Here is a 21,327-nt window from a genome sequence, read left to right on the forward strand (position 1 = left end):
TTTATATTCTTTACTATATACTTTACAAGAAATTTACAGAAAAAAGCATTATTATTTCCCTCTTTTTAAATGTTAAATAGCAGATGAGATTATTATGTGCACTAACAGTGCAGCTAACACCATTTTGGTTGGCCCCTAGGCTGAGCATCATGAACTATCCCGTGTCATTTGAAAGACAAAAGCAATGGATAGAGCCATGTTTGGAAATGCACCAACAATAGCTGAGGCTGCACTGTATAAATGCCATAGATCCACATGTAAAAGCAGAAAGCATGTTTAAATTGCAGTAATTCTGTAATATTTAAAGGGCTCAAATTGTGCATGATTTTTTGTCCTTTGGGATGGCAGGAGAAAGAACAGATTTGATGGTAATTCTTTTTATTTTCTGCCGATGACTTTGAGGTCCATATTGGCTATTTTGTCTTCTGGCATCTGCCCGCATTGATTCTCTACTGCTCCATTAAAGGAATGTTTCCGTTATTTCCTGGTGATAGCTGTACCTAGCTCCTCTTGAAGGAAGCAATGCCTGTACCTTCTTACCAGTGTACAGGTTGGTTCATGGACTATGAATGAGTGATAAGTTCCATCACGTTAAGTCCCAGTTTTCAGCCTGGTGTGCCAGCAAGTTCTGACACTGGATCTCGGGCTGCTCCAACCCACAATTATCCGAGAACAGTGCAAGGACATTTGTTGGCCAGGGTGTCCAGTCTTGAAGATTTCTTCAGAAAAAAGATTATTTTGTGTTATATCTTTAGATTCTGCTGAATGTTGGTGCTATGCTGTTTGCAAATAAGACATTGGAAAGATTTGCTCCTGGGGGACAATTAGAAGAGTACGATTTGTTTAGCAAGGCAGAGTAGGGGTTGGAAGAAGAAATCACTGCTGTTTATAAATAATCCAAGAGGCGAGAAGCACAGCAGTAGGTAAGAAAGGCATTCACGCAATTTGCACACATGCAAAAAGGTATAAAGGGAGGCGATATGTATGGATAAGACTGGAAATTTGACAAGGCCTAGTCATTTGGGCAGTCAGGCCTATAGCAGCCTCATAGGGGGAACAGCAGAGGGAAAACCCAAGCTGTGTTTGCCACCGCATTCAACACAGTTATGGGGTTTTGAGATGGCACCTGAATCTGAGCACCCCATGGGACTCTGCCAATTCAGCATCCCCAACACCTGCACGTTAAGAACCATCAGTGAAACGGTGAAGGGGACAGCAGGACGAACTGGCAGGTGAGGTTTGGGGAGACCATGGGCTGTAACTCAAGGAAGAACGTCAAAGCCGTGAGATGGAGCTGCGACCTTCGCAACAGCACTGAGGTGAGTGCCCTCTCCCTTCAGAAAGTAACACTGAAATCACGTTTTTCTGTCAATGCCGGCTGAAAGATGAAACTTCAAATGAAAAGGGCTCGGGGCCCACTCCTACTGAGCGGCAAGATGTGGGGTTCACCAGGCAGTATTGCTCTCCTTGCCCATAAAGGAGGTAAAATCCTCAGTTTTCTTTTAAAAAAGCTCAGAGATTGCACACGGCCGGGCTGGCAAGGTGGGAAAGGTGGCGCAGGGCTGCCATGGCTGGAGGCACTCCCACCGCATGGGAACCTTGGGCGGCACGACGCCACGCAGGGACCAGACCCGGCCCCGGGGTGCTGCAGGCCAGGCCAGGCCAGGCCGGGCCGGGCCGGGCCGGGCCCGCTCCCGCTGCCCGCAAGGACAGAGCCTGCCCGCTGCGGAGAGCAGGGCCGCCCGCCGGCCCCGGGCACCCTCGGCCGCACACGGCGGCCTCGGGGGGCGGGCAGCGCGCGGGGGTGAGCGGGCAGGCTGTAGTCGGATTGGATAGGTCTCCCGTCAATCAATGGCCGCGGCGGCGCCGGGCGGGAAGTTGTGCGCAAGCGCGAGCACCTCCCTCTGCCGGTGACGGCCCTGGGTGCTGTCACGTGGGCGCGCGGCTTCCCGCCACGCCCCCGCCGCGCACCGCCTCGCGCCTGCGCAGCTCAGGCGCGCGCTGAAATTCAAATCCGCGGAGCGGTTGGGGCGGCAGTTCTGCCACTCGGGCGGCGGCGGCGATGGACCCGTTCACGGAGGTGAGGGCGCGGGGTGGGCCGGCCCGGCCCGGCCCCCGCGTCGTGAGCTGCGGAGGGGGCGCAGCTGGGGCTCGATCCGGGCAGGGGGCGGGGGCGAGCTGTCAGCGGCGGCGGGGTCCGCGGCTCCTTGTGAACGTGCCCTTGGGGCGGAATAGTGTCATCCAGCCCTGGCTCCGGCCTGTCAGCGTCCCTCGGCCCCGTTCACGTTACTCCGGGCGTTCGTCTGCTTGTAGAGGGCCGTTTGATTTGCGCTGGGGAGGCTCGCCCTGGCCGCTCGGCGTGCTGGTGCTGGGGCTTGCCCTGCTGGAGCCGCCCGGGCGCTGGTGGGCCGCCAGCGCTCTGGGGACAGCGGTTTGTCACGGCAGGCTTTGCGGAGGAGAGGGCCTCAGCTAAACAGAGCTGAGAGCTGACTGAGTTTCCCAGCGCCTTACTGTTTGTCCTTCGCCTGCGTCTGGCCGATAAGATTTTCGGCTGACACAGAAGGGACCCTGGGAGCTAACGGGAGTGACACGCTTTGAGCCTGCCCTATCTAAAGGTTGAGTGTGAAGTCTGGCCAAAGCAGTGATTATCTGATTAAAAGTGCACCCTATATGACATGATTGCAAGCTATGATTGGCTGCTTTCATCGGCAGGCACAGTTCCTCCTTTTCCTTTAAAAAAAGGAAGTAATTTGTCAGGGTGGATTTGTGTGTGGTGTGCCTGAGGTGAAATTGAATGGAATTGACCATCTTAAACCTGTGTGAAGGTTAGAGGTTTCTTGGAGATGCTGTGCTGTACTCTGACTCTGTGTTTGACAGATGTAAAGCTGTGGAGCTGTCCTGTAACTGCTTTGAGAAATCTCATAGTAAAAATGACCTTCCGTCCACAGTCTGCCTAAACAAAACCTGAACTACTTTAAAAGAACATCCAAATAAAATACTTTGGTGAAATAGTCTCTTCTCCCCTTGAAACTGATCTGTATATCAAACTGACATACTTCAAATAGAGTGCCCAAAACAGGTGACTGCACAGATCTGATCTAAAAAGCCGAGCCTAATGTGTCGGTCTGAATATACCAACTGAATGTGTTATGCCAAGGCAGATTTACCATATCCCCATGTAAAGGCTTGCTAAGTATAAACATTCAAAACCTCTTTCCTTAATTGGTAGTAAGTGACATGATCCAACTAGTCTTAAATAAATTTCAAGTCCAGACTGTTGCACAAAGTTGAAAATGGTTTTGCATGCTGGGAGTTAGTCCAGCCTCAACACACCCTTCTTGTAGATAGCTGACTTTCAAAAGCTGTGATCAACGGTGAGGCCACTCCTCAGAGTAAACTTCATTCCAATGTTGGCTAGTACTGTGGAGTGCCTAAAAATCTTGACTTACCAAGAATGTTTATGCTGCGGAGGTATCCATATCCAACAAAAACTAAAACAAATATTTATTCTGCTGTTGTGTACAAATTTGACCCATATTAGTGTTGAAGCTTAATAACTTTGCTCAAAATAGCTTTCTGAAATGAAAGCTTTTTACCACCTCCTAGGAAGTGTTGTGGGTTTTTTTTTTGTTTTGTTTTATTTTATTTTTTATTTTAATACTTAACTATTTTCAGGTAATATTTATCTACAAATTACCATGCTCTGTTAGTTGCAGGGAACTGGTGAGACATTGTAAGTGTTGATTATATAAAGCAATGTAATTCAAGCTTTATTTGGCCAAAACATGCTGTTAATTCAATGTTTGCTGATCACTTTTTCAGTAACAAATTTTGTCCTGGTCTCACTGAATTTAACCTCAAATAAATCTTGCTGTGAGATTCAACGGAATGCTTTCAAATCAGACAGTTCTGAAATAATGTTTATTTTGATTCATTTTGCAAGTAAAAACTAATAACCTTCTGAATCTCAACCAGACTATTAATGCAGGGCGCACTGAGGAGATGGTGCAGTGTATACCTTTTGGGGATCACAATGAATGTACTAATTGTGACTTTCAGTGTATTGCTGATTGTAGAATTCCTTTCTTGCGCAAAGGCTTTATGTTTGGTACTACAGAATGTTAGAAATAGTCTAGGTTTTGTACTTCAAAGTGCTTAATAACATTCATAGAGCAAAGTGCGGTTTGCTGGTATGGAAGATGACCAAAGCGAAATAAGTGATGCAGTTGCTCAGGACAGTTTGCATATGTGAAATTTGAAGCTAATTGTTCCTTCAGTGTGGTGGATAGACTTGCTCCCTTTGCTGCACTCTGCTAGTAAAGCAGGGTAGTTAAGAACACATTCTTGCAGTCACACATGGGTCTGAGTATCTTCTCTAATGCTGCTAAATATATACTTTAAAACATACTTTTTTAAAACCAAGATTGTCCATCGACAGTTAAAGTGGGAAGGTCTTTCCTGATTTGGAGAATGTACTTGTAGCAAACACCCTGTTGATGAACTTGAAAAGTAAGCCTCAAGTTATGATGACTGGCTTACTCATCGTGTGTAATAGCAGAGTTTGAATTGCGGCAGTTGCATGGAAAACTTGAGATACAAAAAGCCAATAGGAGTTGGAGCTCAGCAACAGAGATGTGCATTCTTGGGAAGTGACATCCTATTTGTAACAACTGAAACTCCATTTCACTGTACTAACAAAACAGAAAGGAATGTGACTGTGTTTGAATAGAACTGTAGAAATGCTGTTGTGGAAGATATACTCAACTTTGGGCAAGAAGAACAGTTAATTTATATAGCCCTCAAGATTTTATTTATGTGGTTATTACATGCGCTTTGTAGCTCTGCCTTTTGTAGGTCGACATAAGGAAACTTGACTTGTGGATGCAACTAGCATGAAAATTTACATTGCAAACACTCCTGGCATTTCATCTGTGACATGTCTTGCCATCTCCCCCTTCCCCAAAAATCCTCCTCTTCCATGGAAATTAGAGAAGCTGATTTTTGCTTTCACAAAAAACTGTTGAGATTAGCATTCCATTTGTCCTGTGTTGCCCTACAATGGAACATTGTTTAAGACTTCAGCCTTAGACAGTTAAAAATGTGAAATGTGTATTTAATTGCTGTGCAACAGGACAGATAATGGCTGGCACAGTTCTCACGATAATTTATGTGCCACCAAACAAGTGCAGTTTATATGCTTGCCTTCAAAGGCCATTAGTTCAATCACACAATTGCTTGTCTCATAGTATCTTAAAACCTAGATCAAAGGAGTAGGTGAGTATCCTTTTGATGTGATCAAACTGAGTGATAATGGTTTATGAATGCAGTACTTGAACAAACCCACAACCTATTTCTAACAGATGCTGTAAGGAATCACTTTCTAACTAGTGTGGGATATTTACTAAAACATTTTTTTTTATGGAATATGATCATAGTACTCAAATTTCCAGTGGATAGGGAATGAAATAGGATGCTGTTGGTAGCTTAATTGGTATCTCCTTGCATGTTCTGTATACAGATAATAGTGTGATAAATAGCCTTAAAATTTAGGCTTGAGGAAGAGAAATTCACCTTTTGATTTAGAAGATGTAATGGCAACAATTATCTTTTAATATTAACAGCCATGCATTTAATTTTGAATTTTCTTTTATAACTGCCTGGCAACCACGTCGATGTGTATTTTGTTAGAGGGTTAGTGCCAATCAGGTGGCTTGGCCATATGCCTTAGCAATGTGTCAAAAAGGCCTACTAGCAAGACTTGACAGTTCAAGACTGTCATGTGGTGGTTCAGTAAAAAACAGAATTACTTTCAAACATTTCTGACTACTTCAGGCTCCACAGAAAGATTCCCCCCCCCCCCCCCCCCCGTTTTAATTTTGCTATTGCTTGTGTCTCTTTAGCCTGATTTCCTTTGAAAGCCAAGCTAATGGGAGACACTAGTTGATTTAATGATTGGAACTTTGGAACCAAAGTTTGTTTTCTGGGTAGCTTCACCTTTTCATAATAAGAGTAGGTGTCTCAAACTTAACTGTTTCTACAATTTTCCTGTAAGTTTGTGGCTAGGTGAAAAGACCCAAACCATTGCCTCTGAAGAAAATGCTGCAGCCTGTTGTCTGTCTGGTAGGCCAAAGAACTTCAGTTAACCTGCAAACATGTACTGACTAGCCAGATAGCAAGAAGGTAGCTTGGGACTTGCTACAGTGTGAGCTACCTTTTTCTATCAGGTACTTGTTGAAAATGCAAGTAGCTGTGAGTGTTGCAAGGATAAAATCCAAGTATGGTGATCAGGGGCTATTACAGTGAGAAAAAGGAGAGACAGAAAACCCACGTAGTTGGCAGTGGAGAAAACATATTTTTTTCGTTCTGTTTTCAGAAGGGATAGCCAGTCGGAAAACCTGACTTTGAATATTTCTATCACATTGCAGTATAGTAGATCAGTTAGCATCATCTGAGAGCTGTGTTTGCCATCATGTAGCCTTCGCTATAATTTCTGGTATTGTGGATCTTAGTATATGCTATATAAAATTCAAATGTTTTTAACTTGAACTATTCCTAGTTAACATGCTTATTGCAATATATAGTGACACTTGATTTATTGACTACTCAGAAACTCCTTGAAAGAACCCGTGCCAGGCGAGAGAACCTGCAGAAGAAAATGGCTGAGCGGCCCAAGACGGGAGCAAGACCCACAATGCAGACCAAGAGGGTCAGAGAACCTTTGTTGGAAACTGGTAACCAGGCACCTCTTCCTGGTGAAGAAGGTATTTTTCAACAACTTTAATAAAGATTGTATTTTGATACAAGTCCCATCTCCTTTTTCCTAAGGGCAAGTGAAAACCCTCAGTGTTTATCTTAACTGCATCCATCGCTGCTTAGTTTACCTGACCACTAGAACTGAATATGGCTAATGTTTAGCTTAACCTGAGAGCAGATGCTCTAAGTAATTAGTAGGCTATTTAAAAATGATTGTATAATGCCAAAGATAGTGCCTTTTGCTTGGTAGATTTTGGAAGGGCAGTTTTTGGGAGGTGTATCAGGGTATTCATAAATCATACTTGTATTTGTGTTAAAGTTTTGTACCATCTCTGAAAATATTTTAGGTTATTTGAATGCTAATTTGCTTGAATACTCTGACCTGTACAGTGAAACCTGGTACAAAGCCTTCGCCATCAAAGAGGCTCTGCCCTGACAATATGGAGATTCAAGCTTCCAGTTCAGAGAACCTACAGCCAGTTCCTTCAAGTTCCATGAGCTGTCATTCACTTGAGAAGACTTCAGAGTTGCATGTACCTGCTTCTAATGGGCCTTCATTAGTTCAGCCTGTTGAGAAAGGAAAAGTAGACATGAAGTCAGAAACTCCTGCAGCCCTTTCAGTCAAGACGCGTATGCAGAAATTGGTGGAACAGAGACGCTGCTGGGATAGCGAGGGTATCTTTCACTTGCTAAATAGTATTGGTGTTTTTCAGTGTTTGTGTTGATGATTGTTTGCTAGCAGAAGATAATTTTGTGGGTGAATGCTGAAGTTTTCATAAAGAACTATTAGCACTGGGGAAGGCCTAAAATAAACTGTTGACTACAGTTTAATTTTATAAGTTTGGGTTTTTTTTCTCTGCTAATGTGATGTCTTGCTTATCACAACAGTGGCATAAAACTGGGAAACTGCTTGGTTTAAAAATGTATTGTCTTTGCAATGAGCTTTAATGTGATTAGTCTCAATGCCTTCAGAGCTAGTAGCGTGATTCTCTTGATGGCAAGAACACCTAGCTGTTGATACACTTAATATATAGTTTAAGATGCAAATATCACTCAATATATTTTATTAGCAAAATAAATGTGTTTTCTTTTTTCCAGATCCCTCTGAATGTGTTCCTCTGTCTCCTCTCCAGTCAAAAGATCTGTCTGTTTCTCCACCTAAGCAGACATCTAATGCCCTGGCAAGTGATACCCCTATTGGGAGAAGAGGCCGTTTAGCTAACCTTGCTGCTACAATTGGCTCCTGGGAAGATGACCTAAGTCATCCATCTGCAAAGCAAAACAATGCACAAGAACAGCCTGGCACTACTTGTTTATCCAAATTGTCCACTACAAGTGGAGCATCTGCTAGAATCAATAGTAGCAGTGTAAAGCAGGAAGCTGCATCCTGTTCTCAAAGGCTTGTTGAGGCTTCTATTAATAAACCAGCAAACTCAAAGCTAGCGGTGAGTGTCTGATTTAATTGCTGATTAAAAATTGATTTGAGTGTTGGGGGGACAAATATTAAGTCATAACTGTTTAATCTGGATGTAAAGATTTGGTGTGAGCAGTCTTAGCCTGTTTATGAATTTTGCTTTATTGCAATCCCCCATGTCCTTTTTTAATAGCAGGCCTGAAACAGCTTTTCGTGAGACATAAACATGAGTGTGCTTAGAAGTCTTGTAAAAGTTGGTGCTGAAGTAATCGACTGCTGCTCTTGACCATCTGAAGGGTGCTTCTTACAGAGATATTGGGTTCCACTCTGTATTTTAATATAGTTGATTGACTTAAATTGTGTATATTATTGCTCTATAAAAATTCAGTCAGAATGCTGAAATTAGTATTACCAAATGCCTATTGTCATTTCATAAAAAGTGTAAATTGAACAATATCTGCCATGTTCAGTCTCACTTAGTGAAATGTGGGAAAATAGTTAAAGTGGCTGGCAAAAGCATCTGGAATCAGATGCTGAAAGTATCTGACATACTGGGTAAAAAAATCTGCAAAAAGCTTATAATGCTCATTCTCAGCTTTTTCTATTGTTGATGGAATAGGTGTGTTACATTGTGGTATGCTGTGCAGAATGCTTTCATTCTTTTTCTTCTTGAGAGACAGTCCCATCTTAATGTTATTCCTTTTTCCCTTGTTAAGGATCCAAACAATTTTTTAACACAACACTCAAGAGTCACTGTTCCCTGTTCTAAACAATCTGAAGTACGACAGCCACTAACAGAGAATCCCTGCAGCCCTCAGAAAACTGAAGAGCATACACAAACAGCAAAATCAACTTTGCCTCAACCAGTTCAGTCCAAAGAAGAGCCAGTCAAAGGAACACATGTGCAACTTGAACCCAAGGGTAAACCCACAACACCAGGTAAGCTGTTTTTCAGCTTCAATAAAATGTTCGCTCAAATTAGGCTTGTGTCCTGTGTTGAAAACTACATATTAGTTAAGCATTTGAAGTAATGTATCAGATAATGCCTATTTTCTGCTGTAACTTGAGTAAGGTCCTGAAGAGCTGAAGATAATTATCCTAAATGTACAGCTTCCATATTTTGCAAGGGTATTTTCTTGGATGTGGTTTTAGCAACTCTTGAGAGCAAAATCAATGTAACTTTTCTCTCTATGTAAAAACATATCCTGCTAACATCAGTTGAGACTATTCAAAGCTTCTTTCAAAATGTTGGATACTACATGTATCCAGTCAATATCAGGTAAAGAGTCTGCATGTGTTAGAAGAAACCAGAGCTAAATGCTATAGAAATGCTATAGTGTCTGTCTTTTCAGTGGTAGCACTGATCATCCCCAGTTTTGAATTCAACTGCTTGTTGGGCTAGAAAGTTGGACTAATAGCTTGAATTCTGAAATGATGGCCAGGAGTTGTCTCTGACAATAAAGACAAACTCAATAAAGTAGAGTGGATGTCAAACAATGTACCCGCCTTATGTACTAGAATGCTCATTTACATGAAGGATGCAAGTGAGGCTGGTTGTAGAGGAAATGTTGAAAAAGTAAACTAGTTTAAATAGCTGGTAGATCACATGTGGACATTAAGAAAAGGACATCTACTGGTTCTGATTTGCTGCTTTATTAACTTCAGTGTTCTGTTACTGTGGTGATTTGCACTTCAGGTTTAGTGTGTAATAACGTATAACGGAGTAAGAGCTGTAAACAAGACAGCTTAATTGCTTCGTTGAGAAACTTCAGCAGGACGCAAAACTGCATTGATCTTTCTGTGTTTTTGAGAGTTTCTTTCAAGGCAAAATAATTGTTCTTGTAGGGGGATCGGGAATTAAGCCCTTCCTGGAACGCTTTGGGGAGCGCTGTCAAGAGCGTAGCACACAGAGTGTACAGAGTACGAATACTCCAAGGTGCAGAACACCCACTGTTACCCCAAATACAAGGACAATCCAGGAAAGGCTTCTCAAACAAAATGAAAATTCCTCTACTGCCAGTTTAGCGCTTCAGCTTAAGCAGGTATGACTTGCTACATTCATAGCTTGCTTATAAGCTTGGGGAATATTCTTACTGTTACACACTTAACTGAGGAATCTGAAGTGTTTTGACATCTTAAAGCTGTCAGCTTTCCCTCATTTCCCTTTATTTGCTTAGGAACGTGAACGAGAACTTGCATGCCTTCGTGGCCGGTTTGATAGGGGCAATCTGTGGAGTGCAGAAAAAAGTGAAAGTTCGAAGAAAAAACTTCCAGAACCTAAAATGGTAATGTTACCTCCATGTATCAAAAGAAGATAGTCTGTGAATTGCTTTACTATGCTCTGAACACAGGGATAGATGTGCAGTTGTAAATAAAAGACAAAAACATATACTTTGTGAATGCCCAGGCTGTGCAAGACTACTCGGCAAGTGGTTTGTATGGTTATTAGCAAATTATTACTTTTTTCCTCATGCAGAATCAACTAAGGAGACAAGTGATACTGCTTTGAGCCAATTGATTGATTTATTTTTGATAATGTTAAGTGTGTGGGGTTTTATATTCTATAACTTTAAAAGCAAAACAAAGTTTCTTGCATAAAGATTCAATTTAGTATTTAGTACTTCAGCTGAATTTCTTACATATATCAAGAAGGATCCTATTTATTTTGGATAGACAACCTCTTTCTCGTAGCAGGTGCTAAAATGTATTTCTTTCTGGCAGTTTTTTAGTTACTTTGAATGTGACCTCCGGAATGTACTATGTTTTCATTCTTACCAGGAAAGCCAATCTCAGGCTAGTCCAAAATGTCCTCCTAGTTCAGATGTCACTGTTTTTGGATCAGCAGAAGACACACCAGCAGGTGATACGCCAGTAGAGTGTCCCAGTGTGGAGTCTTCAGGTAAGAACTGTCACTGTTTGCCTGTGACTAAATACTGAAGCACTGTGCTTGACAAAGAGGCTAGTAGCACTGACATATATAGCTAGACCTCTTACTTGGTTACTGATTTGTCTAAATCTTCTCATACGATAATATTCTGCACTCCTATATCACTTGAAAGATTGGCAAGGCAAGACTGCCTTTTCATTTCTCAGTGGGTTTTCCTATGTTTCATACTTTCACATATATTAAACGTAGGGAGAGTGAATGAGAATCATTGGTTATAGTTTTAATCTATACTGTACCTAAATATTCAATCTTTCACGGGATGGAACTCTTCTCTTATCAGTATCCCCTTACAATATTAATTTTTCTAACAGTGGACATGAAAAGAATTCTGAGATGCTAGCGTCATCCTTTCTGGTTCTTACTGAGTGGAAGAGGCTCCAGTTCTCTGTGAAAGTGAACTTAATGCTTCTTATATATCAAATGTGTGTCTAGAAAGGCAAGATTGTATCCTGCTCTGGGGTCAGGTTTGGATGTGGTGGTTTTCTTGTTTGTTTTTTAAACTTTCCCTTTTTGCTCTTGAGTGGCTACACTCTTATGGTTTCAACATTGTTTCTTGGGCATCAATTTTCTGATTATAAGACAGAAGTCTAGTTGTATGAGTTATGGAGAGTATTCTGATTTATTTTTTTTGACAGCAAGCTAACTGGAGTACTTCATTTAGCAGGCTTTTTGTAAGTTGTCAGCTGTGTTATCAAACTTCCAAAATTCAATAAAATGGTGTTTGTTTTTTTTTGTTGGCTAGACATAATCTTCAGTGACTTCTTTTTTTATAAACTACTTAGATCCTCCTAAGCGTGAAGAGGTTGATAAACCCAGTCCTCTGAAGATCACTGACCCAAAGAGTCCTGTAAAAGAAATGTCTGTCTCAAAACTTGAACAACTTGTGGAGAAACCAAAAGGTTTGTATTGAGTAGATGTATGGTAACGTACTTAGCTATCTGTTGCCACTTGTCCAGCGGAGTGTTAATATCCTTCAAGCCTGAACAATGAATTCATCATACATCTGCTGACACTCGTGTATTTTGTAATGAAGTTTGTATAAAACAAATTGAGAGAAGGATTATGATCAAAGAAGTTTCTTTTGATATTAAAGTCTTCAAGGAATATTAAGATGCTGATGTTAAAAGTTTATTGGGAAAGGACAGAAATGACTGCTCTACTATGGGTACTTGCAATTAAATTTCAGATCTGTTAGACAAGTTTCAACATTTTAGTTCAAACAAGTGCATTTTTTTATTCCCTCTCTATATCAATTATGCATCAATTATAATACATCAAGAAAAGGATGGAAGTATACTTTAGGGTTCTATATGCCTGACTGTAAGTAGTGCTTTTTAATCAATCTTGTTCAAAAAGCAGAAATAGTTGGCTTATCTGTTAACATATCTCTGTTAATTTAATAAGAATGAAGAGTTTAGTCTTGATGCTGCTAATATTTTTAAAACATCACCCTTCAGATGAAGTGTATGAAATCGAAATGAATATGGATGGCGATATGAACAGCTCGAAAGTGATAAATGAAATTTTTGAAGTTCTTCAAGAGGATGGTCCAGACATAGAAAAGCTGAAGAAAGAAATGAGCATAAGCCTGGAAGGTGAAAGTGATGAGGATGAGCAGGAAGAGTCACTGAATATTTCATCAATGTCTCTGTTAACCCCTCTAGTGGAATCCGTTGGTCCAGAGGTGAGAGTTTTTGGGAGGTGGTGAAGGGCTACTTTATCACAGAGATGTGCAATTTGCTTGTGAACATTAGTATTCTGTTGTATTGTGATACCTGGGCAAATAGAGAACTTACAAATGACATTTTGCTAATGAAAACATAATGAAGTAAAGTTATTTTCCTATGCAAATAGCATGTTGGATGCTCTGCTAAACAAGTGGTTTAACTTCTGCTAAATGAAGGTTGAATATATACATCTGTTGCTTGTGCTGGTCTTCTAGTTGTATATGTGTATTCAAATTTTCATCAGAAACTACTTCATTGAACTCAAGTTTTCACCCTTAGGTTCCAAATTGGGACAGTTACATAGTTACTTCTCTTCAATGATCTTTGGTATCTTTAAAATAATTTAATTAGCTTGCTCCATGTCCTAGGAAATACTTGAAAAATGTCTGTTAAATAGTATTGAGCAGCTTCCAAATTTACTGTTTATATGCAAATCAAGTAAAAGTGAGCGAAACGGGTAATGATTAATGTGGACAGGTATCTGTAATATAACCTTTTCTTCTCCCCAGGCCTTTGTTTCTCCTTGTAAGTCAACTGGTGAAGGTAGCAGTATCAGTGATGTAAGTTTGAAGTCTGAAAAGTTCCAAAGGACAAAAGTTCCCCGGGCAGAATCTGCAGACAGTATTGGCTCTGTGTCAGAAGATCGCAACCTTCCGTATAGGTAACAAACACAAAAAACCTTGATTCTGTAAGTGTACAAATTCAAGACGCTGGCCTTTTAAACTCTTCTAATGATGCACACGGCTTAAACTACCAACAGAGCTTTTTTCCAAGATCTTGGGCTTTATCAAGTATTGTCTTTGTGTAGTCATTGTTGCTTAAGCTTAAAGCGAGCTGATAGAATGCCTTTTAAAAGCCATTTAGGCAAGTTGGAAAACATCAATACCTGATACGTGTGTATGTATATTTAAAAAAAGAAAAGCTTGGCACTCCTCTGAAACATTTAATGGGGTTTTCTCTTTTAAAAGCGTTGATACCTACAGATCTCAAAGATTTAAAGAAACAGATCGTCCTTTAATAAAGCAAATCATTGTTCGCAAAGAAGATGTTTCTTCCAAATTAGAAATGAAAAAGAATGGCCCATCTGATCAAGTCAATATAAAAAAGAAAATGCAGGTATCTAATACTTAAAATCCTTTTTCTGATCTACTATTTCCTTGCTTAATTTCCCTTGTGAATGTCCAAGACATTAACATGCTGCTTAGAACTGCAAAATTAGGTTGTTTAGCATAAATACCTAATGGTAGGGAATGATACTGCATAATTTGAACAGCTAATGATCTCTTGGAAGGATCATGCTAGAGGGTAAGTCTGAAGAGAACAAGCCATCGTTTTGAGAAGGGGACAGGGAATTTCAATCTAATTGTTGACTTTGAATTAGGCAGGATTCATAACTACATACTTCCAGTAGGCAATATTCTGATCTGTACTAGTGCCTTGTTCACCTACGTTGCTGAATTTCTGGTTAACTGCTGCTTTCTCTGGTGAAGGGAAGACTAGACTGGATATGGAGTGTTCAGACACAGAAGTAATTCACTTCACACCATGTTTACATTGTCTCTGAAGTAAAAAAAAAAAAAAAAAAAAAAAAAAAGCTGTGCTGTAATATGCTTGTAAACTGCAAGAGTTTTGTAGCTTGCTATCTAAATGTTCTGATTTTCTTTTTTCTGATGCATAGCCCCAGAAATGCTGATCTCAAGACATTTCCTTATTTGAATGTAACACTAAATTTTTCTCTTCTTGCTAACTATTTTTACTACTCGTTTACTAGGAGCTGAATAATGAGATCAACATGCAGCAGACGGTGATATATCAAGCCAGTCAAGCTCTGAACTGCTGTTTTGATGAGGAACATGGAAAAGGGTCACAAGAAGAAGCAGAAGCAGAGAGACTTCTTCTCTTGGCAAGTAGGTGGCTTTTTTAGACTCCAGTTCAGTTCTTTGCCATGAAGACTTTGGGGAATAATAGATGAACTGTCACAATCCATTTATTGTGCTACCTTGTAGCTGCTTAGTTATAGTTCTTCGCCTGGAAAATGGGAGATGACAATACCTGTTCTGTTTCAGCTTCTATAGCGTAGAGGGTATTTTTGGTATCTTTCTTGTCCCTAATATTCCTACTGCTGGAAGATAATTAATATTTCTGTTGCATTTCACCTACTTAAGGCAGAACCCCAAAATTGTTCAATACTATTTTTTTTCTCCTGTTAAAACTTTAATTTCTCTATGCAGCTGAGAAGAGAACTGCTTTATTGGAAGAACTGAATAAACTGAAGAGTGAGGGACCTCATGATAAAAGAAATAAAGCTGCTTCTTCATCCACTGAATTTGCTCCATCCAGGGGTTCTGTCTCCATTTCAGAAATGCGTCTACCCCTAAAAGCAGACTTTGTTTGTGGTACAATTCACAAGCCAGGTAAAACTAGCAACTGAAAGCTTTACCCCTTCCCTCCCCCATCCCTGCTACATATATTTATGGTTCATTCTCCTTGGTTGTCTTGTGTGTTGATGTTTCTCAGAAATCTGGGGGCAATGAAAATGTCACAATTAGGTTTAATTGATCTGATTTTTGGCTAAGCCTTCAATATTATCCATGGTCGTTTTAGCTGCATCCTTTTCTGGTTTGTGAGGTTCAAGAAACTTATCAAGACTTTCCCAGCCAGTCTTAAAGATCTTTGTGGTCCTTTGTAACCTGTTGGAGAAGAAGCAGAATTCTGTATCTCAGACTGGCTTCTCTCTTTGTGCTTTGGAATTTTTTTTTGATGGATGCAAGTCTAGTACTAAATATCACTACGTAGATTCTGACCTCTGTAGTGTTGTGAGATGCTTATTAAGCCTCTTTTATTTAGTTTGACTTTTAATATCCCAAAATACTTAATTTACAAAGATTAGCTTTCCATTATATATGCTTGTAGCTGGACAGTTGTCACTGAAACTTGAGGACAAAAGTCCTTGGACAGAGTCTTGTTTAACATTGGTTGCAAAACTTCTAATGAATTAAACAAAATATAAAAGGCTACTACACTTTAACAGTCCTATGAAACGTAAAGTGTGGTTTTTTAAATCTTCAAATAAAACCACAGCCAATAGTATAAATGTAAATATCTGACCTAATTTACCACCCCCACCCTACTCTGGACACGTTACAGTTCTTGTTGCTTGAGAAAATTAATCTCTGTTATAGGAAAGCCTCTCTAACCGTTACAAAAATATAAGTTTAGTTGCTAGCAGTAATTCTTAAAACCAAATTGTCTAAACAAACAACTAAGAATTACTTGTCATCAAAAATTATTTCTGGAAGTGCAGTATCTGCTATATATTGTGCCCTAGAAGTTCTATTAATCGCTTTCGTCTGTGAAGAGAACATAAAATATAAAGAGTACAAGTCACTACTTGTTGGAGTCTTCAACAGTTGTTCAGAAAGCTGTGACTTTTCCTGTACAGCAGAGTACTGAAACTGTTTTGGTGGGCGGCTTTGTTTTTTAACATGGTATGATAGCATACAATGCTCTTGCTTTACTGTTATGCAGTTTGCTGCACAAACTTGGAATTATCTCATGACACTATTGAGATGTGTGCTTGTGGTCATCTTTTTCTTTTTCCCCTGATGTGAAAAGTTAGCGAAATGAGTTGCCTGGATAAACAATTTCCTTCATAGGACTGAAAAAAGCATGAGAATGGGCAGTAGCGAAAGCTGATACACAGTTAAGCTGGCGGGCCTAGAGAATAACAGAGTGTCAGGAACCAAGATGAAGCGCTGAATCTGCCTGAGAGTTCTTCCTCTCTCCTCTCACGCACTGGGTAGTGTAGCTCTGGCCTGAGATGCCCCAGGCAGCAATGCAGTTGGGAATCCTGTGGAGACAGTCTTACTAGTGGACACAGTAGAGGGTAAAACCTTCTTTTAAGAGTAAATTTATAAGCAAATCTTGACCGTAACAAAGCGTTTTAAGTGGGCTGAAACAGAGATGCATTCAATGGCAATGCAGTACTTGAGGAGTTTTAGGTATTTGGACACCTCTGGCTAAGAAAGCCATCTGATATGTACTTACAGAGGCAGCAAATTACTATTATGTAATAATACTGAGATCTGGAGCAGAAAACATGGTTGCAACTCCACTAGCAAGTACTGCTAGCTCCCTGAACGGAGATGCTCTTACTTTTACTACGACATTTAATATGTAAGTATAAAGAAACTGTTTTGGAACCGGTTTCAACTCTGATGGTGGAACATGCATAAAAATATGTAAAACTTTTGTATAAGGATGTCATATTCTGTAAGCTAATATGATGAAATCTTGTAGTATGAGTATTTCCTGCTTCAAGAAATAGCTGGAATGCACTTTGCTCAAAAAGCAGTTTAGACTTGCTCTACCATCCATCAGGTAATTTCTTTTGCTTTTTCTACTTTTTGTTCTTTCCTGGAACACCTGCAGTGACAAATGGATTGCTCTGCCTGAGATGATGTGTCTTTCTCTTTTGCAGCAACTAACATTTTATGTAACCATTTTGGTTTTGGTATCTGGAAGAAAGTACTTTTTAAACCTAAAACTTCAACTCTTATATGTTAGTTAAGTGTTGTGAGCTAAAATGGCTGTTTGTTAGCAAAACTCTTATAAATAAGCAAACTTGTTCTTGAAGTCCAGCGCAACTGGGATTTTTACTTAAAGCTATTTAAAAAAAATAAATTAAAAACAACCTCTGCTTCTAGAAATGTGCCAGCAGTGGACTGACTGAAGGGTGCAATCTGAGCAATGGTAGATGCACTCTATCTGCCCCTTTTCCTTCCTCTTTTGGTCTTTAAGGTCTAGAAAGTATCTTGAAACAGTAATACGCTTAAGTCTTAAAAACAGCAGTGCTGCTTGCACTGAAGAGTACTGACGTAGAAGTGAAAGGATCTCAAACAGCCCTGTTGGCCTACAGGAACAAACAATGACTTACTGATAAGAGATTGGCTATTGGCACTATGGCTAAGCTTCTTTTGCATAGAACCTAGCTCTCAGGACAGTTTTAAGGAATGGAAGGAGGGAGGATGTAAAGAGTAACTTTAAAATCAACCCCCAAAAATCCCACAAAACAAAAAATCATTTTTGCTTCAGTCTGTGTAACTTTTTCTTTTTTTTTTCCCCCTCCTCCCTCTTAGGCGCGATGTGTCAAATGACTTTGAAATAAATCTAGAAGTTTACAGTTTGGTATGTATCTCTTCCTGTCAAGAGGATGTGTAAGGGAGAATGATGTGTTGTATGTACTTAATACCCTCTTGCCTTACAGGTGCAGAGAAAAGAAGTTACAAGCACTGATAAAAGGAAAAAGTCAAATAAATCTAAGGTAAATGAAACATGAAATCAGTATGTTGTATTTCAACAGAAGGTACACTAGGAAGACTGCAGTATTCAGGGAGAACTGACTAATAGCTTTAGACAATCTGTTGCTTACTTTTACTCGTCTTGTTCTTTCTTGGAACATCTGCAATGACAGATGGATTGTAGAGTCCTGAAGCTATTAGTATATTGGACCTGCAGTGCTTGGTTGAATCTGAAATATATTGGAGGGGAAGGAGAAGAAGTCTTACTAGTTCTGCAAAATGCTATCCTTTGCAAACTTATTTATTAGGTGTGACGCCTCTGATAGTGATTTAATGCCCTTATTCTCCACTTGATTTAACTACACCAGTCAATATCCCTACCCTGCAGTTTGATTTGGCTTAAAAGTTCTATTGATAAACTGCAACACTTCTTTCTTACAAGTGTTAAGTAAAAAATCTAGATACTTATTTTATAAAGCAAATATTGTTTTAGTAACTCCTTGGACATAAACATTTCAGTTTGGACAGTGTGTGAATTTCAAGTGTTTGTGATTTATTAAGGCTTTGTGACCCCAAACAAGCCAGTAGCTTTCTGGAGGTGGTTTGGTTTTTGTTCTGGTGGTTTAGTGTTTTGTTTGTTTTTTCTTGTCTTTCATTCCAATAGCTGGGCATACAGTGTTTTAATGATTTTTAGGTCTGATTTCCTCGTTGTCAAGGTATCTATTACTTAATAAAAACAAGGAACTTGACTGTCTTCCAGAACAGTTGGAATGAGTACTTAAATCCTGTCTTTGCAAACAGAAATGGGAACTTCTTTAATCTTTACTTTGATTTGGCACAATGAAAGCACACTTCCACCTATCCCCCAATAAAACCAGTTTGAAGTCCAGGATTTATTTCTCTCCTGTGCTGTAGTTTAGAGAAATCTTTACTTCAAACTGAATGTTTTTGTGACATTGTAGGCAAATCACTGATGTGAGGTTATAGGTTGATGTGATAGCATCCTGTATCTGCTTTTTGACAAGCTTCTTATACTTGTCTTTCAGTTTCAAGAAAGTTTAGTACATAGTTCCAGTTCATGTTTAATATACAGTCTCACTTATACTTCCAGAATTTTACCTGACATATAGATAATGTATGACAGCAGCACATTGAACATCTCTGTACTTGTATTGTGTGTTAAAGACGAGAGTTAACAAATGTAACTTTGAAGCACTGTTACATGAAGGAAAAAAGTCCATGAAGATTGGTTTTTTAAATGCATGCTCTCCATCCCAAGCCAAAGCATGCTTAAACTTTTCTGCACTAAATATTTGATATGTAGCATTCCTTCAAGGGAAACATACTTCACTAGAAATACATCCAGGCAAAAACCAAGACTTACTCCTTACAGCAACTAGTATCCATTCAAAATTTATTTAGATAAGCCTTTGTTAGTTTCACTGTCTAATTTTCATGCTAATGTGGTGGACAAATTCAGTAGCAAATGCATTTATCTTCTTATATTCTTTTGTAGGTTATTACTCCAAAGAGATTGTTAACATCTATTACCTCTGTAAGTATGAATGCAGTATTGGAACAAGATCTGGTTATGACCACTTCTAAAGGCCATATTCTTACTCTGAATAAGGCTGTGCCCATAGTAGGCTCTTTGTGACCCTTACTTGAAACTCTGTAAACTGTCGAGCTTTCTGCCAAACTATTCAGTCATCAGCTCAAGACATAGCTCTAAATATGTAATGCTGGAAATATGCAGTTACTATGCATTTATTTGGACTTTCTTTTCAAGTTGTATGTGTTTGGGTTAATTTTTTAAGTACTTCATATCTAGTTTCTTTCTAACCTAGCTTGGTCTGTAGAAATTGTCAGAAATTACTTTTCCACTAAGCTTTTATTTCTTTCTCTTTCTAGAAAAGCACCCTTCTTACTCCAGGTAAGTAAAATCTAAACGTGCCAAGAAGAATAACCTACACTTGCTGCCTAAAACAGTATATTAATAAATAATACTTGTAATAGATGATAATTTGGGAGTAATAAACAGTTATGTCAGTTTTCCAGCCCAGAAAGTGACCCTGTGTTTATAGCTGAGTTATCATTATGTTTAATGGAAGATCTGTTCACAAAATCAAAATTAGTACGTGGAATTAGATGACTGTGGTTTTCATTCTTTTTGTGAAAAGATGGACTCAAACTAATTTTAAGATTTTAAATTAGTCTGATGTCAACAAAGTGATACGGAGTAAACCTGAAAACATGAACAGATTCTGAAGTATTGCTTGTCTAGTGTTTTAAAATGTTTATATATTTCTGACTCTTGGGGGAGAACAGCAGCATCTCTGAGTGTTTTTCGAACTACATAGAAATGTATTATATGCTTGTCTGCCTAGAGAATGAGGCACTTGAGCTACCTTTAGCACAAATTGCAGCAATAAGGAGCTCATGAACTAACTCTGGAATGTCTATCGTGCTGCTGCAACTAGTCGGATTCCAGTGCCAGAGCTATAGTGCTTGTTTCGTTGATACAAGTGCAGAGCAGAATACAGGCATACAAGTTGTGGAAGTTTGCAGTGTGTTACTTGAAGCTGAGATTTGAAAGTCTAGTTCCTACTGCAGAGCATGTGTGCTTTGTAGTGTGCCCTGGAGTGCTCTCAGTCCTTCTGACACTTCTTAAACTGCTTTGTTTCCTTCTTTGTGGATATTTCAAAACTTTCTGAAAGAAAAGATCTATTGAGAAGGACTATTGTGCATCGAAATCCTGTCTGAACGTGCTGCTGGGCTGTGCTGCAGAGTGCTTCTCCTGGAGCACTGAGTAGGGCACGCATGCAGTAGTACAAATAAAGCCTTTTTAAGCCTTGCAGCATCCTGATTGTTTATTGTGTTATGAATTGACTTTAACTTCTTTCTCCATAGCCATGGCCAGTCCAGGTGGCCCCAACGCTATTCGCAGTACTAATTTCATCCTTGTTGGATCGCACAAGCTATCGCTGTCTTCTGTAGGAAATACTAAATTTGTATTGGACAAGGTAATGGAAATTATACAATTACCTTTGGATTAGTAATCAATACTGTGTATACTGCTAGAAAAAATAAGTCAGGGTTTACTGTTTTCAGGTGACATTACCATCCTAAAAATGGAACATACAGGTTTATATATATATATATATGCTTTTACTATATATATTAAAA

General features: G+C 39.5%; 1 protein-coding gene across 2 annotated transcripts in view; it reads left to right on the forward strand.

The window, feature by feature from the left end:
• Positions 1 to 1,748: 1,748 nt before the first annotated feature.
• Positions 1,749 to 21,327, forward strand: part of ANLN (anillin, actin binding protein) — a 30,707-nt gene continuing 11,128 nt past the window's right edge. The window contains exons 1-20 of one of the 2 annotated variants that reach the window (XM_080383268.1): positions 1,749 to 2,080; positions 6,608 to 6,761; positions 7,144 to 7,428; positions 7,852 to 8,198; positions 8,884 to 9,106; positions 10,013 to 10,209; positions 10,345 to 10,452; positions 10,946 to 11,066; positions 11,897 to 12,013; positions 12,572 to 12,798; positions 13,351 to 13,502; positions 13,810 to 13,957; positions 14,613 to 14,748; positions 15,073 to 15,255; positions 16,891 to 17,017; positions 17,980 to 18,028; positions 18,108 to 18,164; positions 19,658 to 19,696; positions 20,053 to 20,074; positions 21,052 to 21,164. In XM_080383268.1, the coding sequence (XP_080239394.1) occupies positions 2,063 to 2,080; positions 6,608 to 6,761; positions 7,144 to 7,428; positions 7,852 to 8,198; positions 8,884 to 9,106; positions 10,013 to 10,209; positions 10,345 to 10,452; positions 10,946 to 11,066; positions 11,897 to 12,013; positions 12,572 to 12,798; positions 13,351 to 13,502; positions 13,810 to 13,957; positions 14,613 to 14,748; positions 15,073 to 15,255; positions 16,891 to 17,017; positions 17,980 to 18,028; positions 18,108 to 18,164; positions 19,658 to 19,696; positions 20,053 to 20,074; positions 21,052 to 21,164 (2,823 nt within the window). In that variant the 5' untranslated portion in view covers positions 1,749 to 2,062. The remainder of the gene's footprint in view (positions 2,081 to 6,607; positions 6,762 to 7,143; positions 7,429 to 7,851; positions 8,199 to 8,883; positions 9,107 to 10,012; positions 10,210 to 10,344; positions 10,453 to 10,945; positions 11,067 to 11,896; positions 12,014 to 12,571; positions 12,799 to 13,350; positions 13,503 to 13,809; positions 13,958 to 14,612; positions 14,749 to 15,072; positions 15,256 to 16,890; positions 17,018 to 17,979; positions 18,029 to 18,107; positions 18,165 to 19,657; positions 19,697 to 20,052; positions 20,075 to 21,051; positions 21,165 to 21,327) is intronic. The other variant, XM_080383269.1, reaches the window with a different exon arrangement.

Source organism: Falco punctatus, assembly GCF_963210335.1.
Source record: "Falco punctatus genome assembly, chromosome: 4".
Classification (NCBI taxonomy): Eukaryota; Metazoa; Chordata; class Aves; order Falconiformes; family Falconidae; genus Falco; species Falco punctatus.